The sequence below is a fragment of the Prunus mume genome, linkage group LG3, assembly GCF_029339155.1.
Source record: "Prunus mume cultivar Tortuosa linkage group LG3, ASM2933915v1, whole genome shotgun sequence".
Taxonomy (NCBI): Eukaryota; Viridiplantae; Streptophyta; class Magnoliopsida; order Rosales; family Rosaceae; genus Prunus; species Prunus mume.
Genome location: NC_142700.1, coordinates 17,442,333 through 17,451,195, shown reverse-complemented (window position 1 = coordinate 17,451,195; position 8,863 = coordinate 17,442,333). Strand labels below are relative to the sequence as shown.

The 8,863-nt window shown below is 36.3% G+C and overlaps 2 protein-coding genes across 3 annotated transcripts; both read left to right on the top strand.

The window, feature by feature from the left end:
• The first annotated feature begins 1,907 nt into the window (after positions 1-1,907).
• On the top strand, positions 1,908-6,251 carry LOC103326556 (putative BPI/LBP family protein At1g04970). 2 transcript variants are annotated; one of them, XR_016125630.1, is made up of 7 exons: positions 1,908-2,765; positions 3,503-3,642; positions 3,856-4,207; positions 4,477-4,725; positions 4,824-4,949; positions 5,090-5,167; positions 5,520-5,657. XR_016125630.1 is itself a non-coding variant. In XM_089049338.1 (7 exons), the coding sequence occupies exons 1-7, from the start codon at positions 2,355-2,357 to the stop codon at positions 6,114-6,116; spliced, it is 1,542 nt and encodes a 513-aa protein (XP_088905464.1). In that variant the 5' UTR covers positions 1,908-2,354; the 3' UTR covers positions 6,117-6,251. The 2 variants fall into 2 exon arrangements, 1 of the variants encoding a protein (XP_088905464.1); XM_089049338.1 differs by lacking the exon at positions 5,090-5,167 and adding an exon at positions 6,033-6,251 and having other exon boundaries at positions 5,520-5,699.
• A 129-nt stretch (positions 6,252-6,380) lies between these two features.
• Positions 6,381-8,863, top strand: LOC103326555 (F-box/kelch-repeat protein At3g06240-like). Its single transcript, XM_008228793.3, has 2 exons — positions 6,381-8,388; positions 8,583-8,863. The coding sequence occupies exons 1-2, from the start codon at positions 7,213-7,215 to the stop codon at positions 8,613-8,615; spliced, it is 1,209 nt and encodes a 402-aa protein (XP_008227015.3). The 5' UTR covers positions 6,381-7,212; the 3' UTR covers positions 8,616-8,863.

Below are 8,863 nucleotides of genomic sequence, written 5' to 3'. Positions count from 1 at the left end.
GGTTCGGAGAGGATTTTTTTGGAGGACGAATGGATTCGATGAGTACAGCCCAGCCCAGGCAACATAGCCCAAACTGCTGTTTGAGGGCTGACGTCAGTGAAGAAACTTTTTTAAAAAAATAAAATAAAATTCTGAAAAATTACCAAAAAATTCAGATTTTTATTTATTAATTTCATACATAAAAAAGAAAATTAATCTCATATGAATAGTAATTGCTCTTGGGTTGCCATGACAATGGGTGGAAAAGCACAAAACAAATATGGAAGACTATTCACGTAAAGCCCTTACTCATCCTTAACTTTTGCCATGACAAATAGGTGGAAGTACTCTAAGGGATAAAATACTAAAAGTTGGGTGGGTCGGTGTGTCAATTTAATAAAAGTACTGCTCGTTATGAGCTCTCTGCATGGCAAGTTGCATGTTTGCTTGGCATGGCAATGTGGGCCATAACTTGCGCAAGCACGTACGACAAATTCTTGTATACCCAAGTCAGGCTTCTTTCCTGGTTTAGTGTTGTATTGGGCCAGAAATATATTTAGGCATAGCCTTGAATTTTTTGGGCCTCAACAATAATTTTCACCAACCTTCAACTTGTCAACCTTGTATAAATTATCTGCAAGTAGTCCACACGTCTCCAACTCATGCTTCTCTCTAAATTTTATAATCGCTCGACTCCTTGGACCCAACTAGGACTGATCTGCTAAAGTCTTTATTTGATCTACTTTATTCACATCGTCTAGAACTAGAATGATAAGTACCTTCTTATTCCTTAGTCTATGATGTAATAATTGATCCCCAAATATTTATTACAAATATCTTCATCGCAATACATAAGGTTGCAAAGATAGATTTTTGCAAGCAAACTTTACCATTTGCTTTTGTGGATTCCCTTCTAATAGAGAAAACAAAGCAAATAAAATCAAAGTGGTGCTTCATTAAAACTTCTGCTACTTGATATACATTCGATGGTATCATATGGATGGTTTGGCCCAGTCTCGATCTTGAGCCCGAGCATGGCATGAGCACGACCTATTTCATTGCAGACTTTCTAATATCATTTTTACATGAACTTGATCCTCTCTATTAAGCAAGCATGGCATGAGCACGACCTATTTCATTGCAGACTTTCTAATATCATTTTTACATGAACTTGATCCTCTCTATTGAGCAAGCATGCAGTGTCTAGAAAAACTTTCTTCATTGTTCCTTTTAATGTGTTAAAACTTATTTAAAGCACATTCATAATGTCTTTTTTTAGGATCTTCATCAAGTCTTTCAAATGCTTATGATCATTATGTTACATTTTTTTCCATATGAATCCAAAATTACAAGAGCTAAATGAATGCCACCATCATATTTTACAAATTATTTGGACACCTCTTTATAATCATGTGGAGCATCGTTTTCCTTCAAGGCATTTTAACAGAAGAGTTGAGAATCTTCACCAACCTTCAACTTGTCAATCTCGTAAATATTATTTGCAAGTAGTCCACCGTCCAACTCATGCTTATCTCTAATTGCTATAATCACTCGACTCTGTGGACCTAACTAGGACTCATCTGCTGAAGTCTTTATTTGATCTACTTTATCCATATCCAGAACGATAAGCACATTTTTATTTCTTTGTCTATCATATAATAATTGGATCCTCAAATGTTTATTTGGATACCTTTATCGCAGTATAAGAAGGCTGAAAGAGATATTACTGTCCAATTTTTTGACAGAGTAAGCATGTGATCTTGATATAATGGACAAAATTGAAAGAAATTTGTTGGAATTTGTAATGTTTCCTTGAAAAATCACATAAACCAAAACTCACTTTTTACCCTTGAAAGAAATTTGATTGAAGTGAAAAAATTGACAAACTACATAAACCAAAACTCACTTTACCCTTGAAAAATCACGATCATGTTTTCCAACTAGAGGTGGAGCATATTCTTGCGTTTGCTACTCTGGTTCCCACAGTACGTTAAAAAAGCCCGGCCAAGTGTCAACTACCTCTCAATAATGAAGAAAACTCCAAAACCTCAACTAACTAACTTTTCCACACAAACTCTTACAATTCCCATCTGTTGCTCTCAGAGTCTCACTGGTTCATCACGACACCAAATACCGAAGATGGATTAGTTTTCTCAAAAACCCAAGATAAGGATTTCTCATATCATCTTCTCTTGTTTTTTTGAGTTTCCCATGGCCCGTGTTGAAATTTGACTTGTTTTTTCATTTGGGTTATCGGTTTTTTTGTGAATTTTTTTTGTTTTTCACTCCAAGTTTCGAAAGGACCATGCTCTTTGCAATTCTGTAGTTCCATGGTGCATGCTGTATGTAGTAGCTTAATCTAACTGTTTTCTGAGATGGGCTCCTTCACAAAGTTCATGGCATCTGCTATTTTCTTCATAGTTTTATCATTTTTTCTTGTTCCTACAAGAGCCCAAGAAGAAGGATTCATATCTGTTGTCATATCCAGCAAGGGTCTTGAGTTTTCCAAGGACTTGCTAATAGAGCAGGCTGTTTCCTCTATAATCCCCCTTCAACTGCCTCAGATTGAAAAGTCTGTGAAAATCCCACTTGTTGGCCAAGTTCATGTTGTTTTGTCCAATATCACAATCTATAATGTTGATATTGCCTCTTCATATGTGGAGACTGGTGACTCAGGTATTGCTTTAATTGCTTCAGGAGCCACGGCAAATTTGAGTATGGATTGGTGCTATTCTTATAGCACTTGGTTATTTGATATTTCAGATCATGGGGACGCCTCCATTCAGGTATACAGAGCAACTTAGAAAGGCTATTCTTTGTTCTTTATAAACTTTTTTGTTCCCTTGTATTTTGCTTTGATCTTGCTTTAATGGCATTTGAATTATGAAGTAGATGAAGCTGTTCTTTCCTTGTTCTTTTTTCTGGGTTGTCATTGTTTGTGATAAAATGGTATTTCACTTCTAATTAGACTTGACATAGATTTAATGCAACCAATAGGCCTCTGATAAGTTGACAACCCCTTGGCTAGCCATTTTCTGGATTTTCTTTACCTCTTGAGAACAGTGAGAAGTGACCAACTTGGAGTGGCATGAGCTGTCTTGTTTCCAAATATCAAGATCTGTGTCAAATGAATTTAAGTCTATGAGTTAGAATCCTTAGGAAGTCTCATGTTGGTTTCTTTTGATGAGTTCTAATCGATACGTCCCATAATTTCATATCATAAGTCAATTTAACAAATTTGTTAAGTGGAATAGAAAATGAAATTATGATGCAGTTAAACAAAAGTGCAGTTATGGTGAACTTTCTGTGGTCAAATGCTGTAATGAGCTGCAGTACTATGTTATGTGCGTTCCAAAATCATTGAGTCTTGAGAAATTTCCATTGAGCTTGAATTGTTGAAAGGAAAGAGGTAGAGGATGGAATCAATTAAACTAAGATACAATGTTCTTAGCAAACTTAATCTTCTTTTCCCCCAATTTGTTTGATTTTACCTTGTTAAAAAGTGGTGTTGCTTCTGAAAAAGGTTGAAGGTATGGAAGTGGGTGCTACCTTTGCTTTGAATGGCCAAGAAGGAACTCTTAAGCTGTCTGTTTTGGAATGCGGATGCTATGTGAAAGATATCTCCATTAAGTTAGATGGTGGAGCATCTTGGCTTTACCAAGGGTATGCAATCCTCTTAATCAACTTTGCTATGAGAAAGACTTATGTGCCTCTTTGTTTCTGTCAAAGGTCATTCCATACCCCCTCCCCTGTTCCCAATTTTTGTAGTTGGATCTGCATCTATATCAACCAAGGCCACTTAAGGTCCACCCATATGTTTAAAATCTTTTTTCTGACCCCAAATTTTGCAGTTGATCCTCTGACATTCTCTTTCAGGTTAGTGGATGCTTTTGAAGGTCAAATAGTTTCTGCAGTTGAAGACAATATTTCCAAGAAAATCAGAGAAGGAATAATGAAGCTTGACTCCTTACTGCAATCACTTCCGAAACAAATCGCACTGGATGATACTGCTGCTTTGAATGTTACATTTGTGGGCAATCCTGTATTCAGTAATTCTTCCATTGAATTTCAGATCAATGGTCTATTCATGGCTCCCAATGATGATTTTGCTTCCAGCCTATACAATAAAGGTTCACTAGATCCTGTTCCCTTCAATGCTCCAGCTAAGATGGTTGAGATATCATTGCATGAAAATGTCTTTAGCTCAGTGTCCTTAGTTTTCTTCAATGTAAGTTTATTCTTTTCACCTCTGTTTTTTTTTTCTTCAGATAATACTAAACAATAATCATTCATTTATTCCTTTTTGGAAATTCGATTCATTCTTCTTCCAATAATGTTATCTATAGTTGTCAAACTTCTGTGTACCGAAATCTTACTTCACCATTTCACAACGAACTGACTTGCGCCTGGCCAGATTTGTACCCTTGTAGCTCTATATTTTAGAGTTCAAGTACGTAGCTAAACTAAGATATTATTTTTCCCGTTGTATTCGTTTAGGCAAATTATATGCAATGGGTGATCAACAAAACTCCAGATCAGTCCCTTTTGAACACTGCTGGATGGAAATACATTGTTCCTCAACTGTACAAGCAGTATCCCAATGAAGATATGGAGCTTAATATATCTGTATCTTCTCCACCAATAATGACAGTTGTTAACAATGGTATTAATATCACTGTTTACTCTGATGTGACAATTGGTGTCATGGATGCTGATGAAGTAATACCAGTTGCGTGCATATCATTGGTATGCTTCCTTGGAGTGTTTGTATCCTCCCATTAGTTTCATGCACATTTACGTCGCCTTGTTCATTATGATTTTCCATACGTTTTTTGTTGGTGCAGGAGATTCATGCTTCATGTTCTCCAGATATCTTGATAAATAAACTAGCTGGTACTGTTAAATTGAATCATGTTACTGCATATTTGAAGTGGAGCAAAATTGGTAACCTTCACATGCATCTTGTTCAGGTACATTCCTTTGTTTCATGAAATTATTGAAATTATTGTTTTAAGCTTCGAATGCATTGTACAGAGCGTTTTTCTTCTTCTTCTTTTTTTCTTTTTCTCTGTGACTTCACATAGCATTGTTAATATGGTTTTGTTAACAGAGCCAGCCTGTCAATCACAGTTGAATATAAGCATTTCCTATTATATCAAGTAGTGTAGAGACATAGTACAAGCCGCAGGTGAATTTTTGGGCCTCTTGGTCTTAATTACTTGTTAATGAGCCCCAACTCTGAGTGCTCATGAACCCGTATCAACTTGTGGGGCAAAAGAGATTTGATATGTTATGCAGAATGTTTATAATTTTTTTTTCCATGACAAATTTTTAAGTTGAATTCTAGTACATAGTCTACAGACTAGAGCCTAGACAACAGTTACTTTAAAATGCATTTTTTATGTCAAATTTGTCCCGTGTATTTTTTATGACAATGTATCTTATGGAAAATTTAATTTATCTTCTCCTGTACATTCTCCTCTTATTATAGAGCCATTGCTCCATTTGATGTCAATACCTGAAAGATTTTTTAACTGCAGGCCGTATTGTCAACAATTCTCAAAACTGTTGTGGTGCCATATGTGAATTTACACCTCTGGAAGGGACTACCTTTACCACTTCCTCATGGGTTTACATTACATAATTCTGAAATCGTCTCCATCAATTCAAGGCTTACGATATTCAGTGATGTTGCTATTGCAGAACGATCACCGACATCAGTAAGCAGACCTTTAATTTCAATCAGATAGCATGTAAACTTTGTATACTAGTAGGTGTTTGTTTTTCTTTGTACATCATTTTAGAATAGTGAACCCAATGCAAAGTCAAAAGATTAGTTTAAAACGTTTGTTGTAATGAAGTTTTGTTATGATTCTGTTGTAAAACTATGCTGCATAAGTTGTTCGTTACAAATGTTTTTGACTCTTGACGAGCTAAAGGCTCAAAGCTTAGGCCGAGTTTCTCCTACCAGTTTTAACTTATCAGCTACTGGTTTACATGATAGAGCCTTCTCATACCCCATCCTTCCCAACTCCTGTCTCTCCTTCCCTCAGTATTTTCTGCATTTGGATGAACTGGGTATTTTGGTGTCTGGTGCATGCACATCCTCAGTCTTTGACAAAAGTACAAGATATTGAAGGAACAATTTGTTTTTTGGGAATCTGATGTTTTTATTCGAAACCATAAAGTGGGTCAAGTGTGATTACAACTTTTGTTAGAGTTTCTTATGTACTTAATAAGCTTGAAATAGTTATGTTTGTCCACTTTGTTTAGCAGTTGGCATGATTTTAAGCATCCTACGTACCGATTGCCTAGCACAAATCATTTTTATGTCGTGTTCGAGTCGAACCTTTTCAGGTCGGATTGGTAACAAGGTGACATGATATTAACACATTTAACGAGTTTGACCAGTGTTCATTCTTGAAACATGATAACGACACGTTATTTTTGTGAAATATGTTTTTATCTTATTTGAAAAACCTTTTTTTTTTTTTGAAGTCTTTTTTTAACTATTGGAACTTATAACTTATTGTTTATGTATGTTTTTTGGGTGAAATATGATTGGACGTATGTTATGTAATGTGTTTAGCATAAGTTTTTATGGTAATATTTGTGTATTTAATTATTTCACATTTTGGTGTTTGATTGACAAATAATAAAGAGACACAAATGGGTGAAACATGTCACGACACGCAAAATTTGTGAATGAGTTTGAGTTCATATATTTGGGCACGATAAGTCAATGAGTTGAGTTTGAGCATAATCCTACATGACACGAGAAAATGATACAACTTGAATATGTTGAAAAACCACGCTTGTTGCATTATGTGTATTCTTCTTCTTCATAGATGTGTTGAATCTTACAGTCAAACTTAATTACTTCTCAAAATGTATATATTGACACCTAGAGATGAGGTTAAGCATAAGGATGGTCATGATCGCACAGCACACTTGGATCCACAATGATAGGAAACCACCCAGATTTACAAGCCAAGACCACTTATGCTGGTAAAACCCCAATGACCAATTCTCATCCAATCTAGCTCCATTATTGTCTCTCCCCACCTCCCTTTCTGCAACCATCAAGCTCATGAGCCAAATAACTTTTCCTTTTTTTGGTTTTTCTGTTTTGATCCATATACACAAACAATGTTGCAGGCTAAAGCTGATACATATATAAGCTTTTCGAATTAGTTTTTGAAGTATAAATAGTAAATAAATAGGGCCAAGAAGATGGAACACCATGGCCAGTTGATGGGAAACCCTAATGGCCTTCAATCCGAGATCATAATTAAGATTTTTGCAAGGCTACCGGTTAAGTCCTTATGCCGCTTCAAGTGCGTGTCGAAGCCATGGCGTTCTCTCCTCTCCCACCATAGTTTTGTTAAAGTGCACTTCAACAAAGCCATTGAGAATGAAGATGTATTGCACCAAAGACGAACAGTCATACTTACAGCTTACGAAGACAAATCCCTTTACTCTTTGCACCTCGATGAGTTTCTCAATCGTAATGATGCATATCTAAAGAATGACCATGTTGATAATGTTGGTGGGGATGATCTTGTGGCAGCCACTGAGCTGGCCTTTGTTCATAGCATGCACAGAGAAACTTTGGTTTACTTGATTTGCCACTGCAATGGCCTGTTGCTATGCCAATTAGACAGATGGGATTTATATTTGGTTAACCCTGCAACCAAAGAATCCAAGATACTACCAAGGACACCAAAACCCTACCGCTATTCGAGCTTATGCGGCTTTGGATTTGATCACTCCACTGATGAACATAAGGTGGTTTGTGGGCGGATCAATAGAGATCATGGGATTGAGTTTTGTGTCTACACATTAGAAACCAATTATTGGCGAGTGATTCGCCAAGACTTCAATTGTGTCTCATGCAAATCTAGGCTTGGGATCCATGTGAATGGCGATCTCCATTGGCTGATGAATAAAGATGATTATGAGCTTTCCTCCACGATTATGTCCCTCCTTTTGGACAAGGAGGAGGTTAGAGAAATTCCACTGCCGCATGAACATGCCATTGATGAAGGAATTTATATGATAGAGCTAGGGGTTTTCAGAGAATGGTTATGCGTAATACATTATGGTTGTGATGCTAATGGCCAAAGATACAATGATTTTTGGGTCATGAAGGAGCATGGAGTGAAGGAGTCTTGGACTAAAATGAGGGTCTCCATCTCATTGCACGACGTATCACATTCTGGCTTCTACACCAAATCTCATGACTTGATGGTGTTTGATGACAGGTTGGTTATGTACAGTTTTGATGATGAAAGCTCTCGGGATCTGTCAATTTGCGGAGTTGAAAACACTGGTAGTTGTCTCACGGTTTACTTGGATAGCCTCGTTTCGCTTAGAAATCGACCTAAGACGAGCTCGAAGAAGACTTCGGTTAGTACATATAGAATGCTTTTCTTGTCAACTGTTAACAAAACCATGGCCTAGGCCGCAAGTTTCATATGCATTATTAATATAATCATCATCTTAATCTTTGTTTTGTCTCATTCATGATATTTTACACAAGTACATACTAGTCCTTACTGTTTTATAATTTTAGCTAATCTATATTGGGTTTTGTCAATTAGGTCAAATGGCAACGGAGAGCCATGAAAATGTGAGCAAGCTGAAACAAATGAGGTTGAGGGAGAGAAATCTTCTTCACGTGGATTTTGTTTTCAATCATTGAATTTCTTTTTCTTTTGTGTTCAATCATTGTTTGTATATAAACCCTAGAGTTTATATTGGTTGTTAAAAGGTTTAGTCTCTTTTGTTTAATATTTTATATACACAAATGTAAGTATGAACAACCAATTTTTCTGTTTTTTGTGCGGAGTTATGCTTATATAGGCTCTTTCTTTCTCCAAAA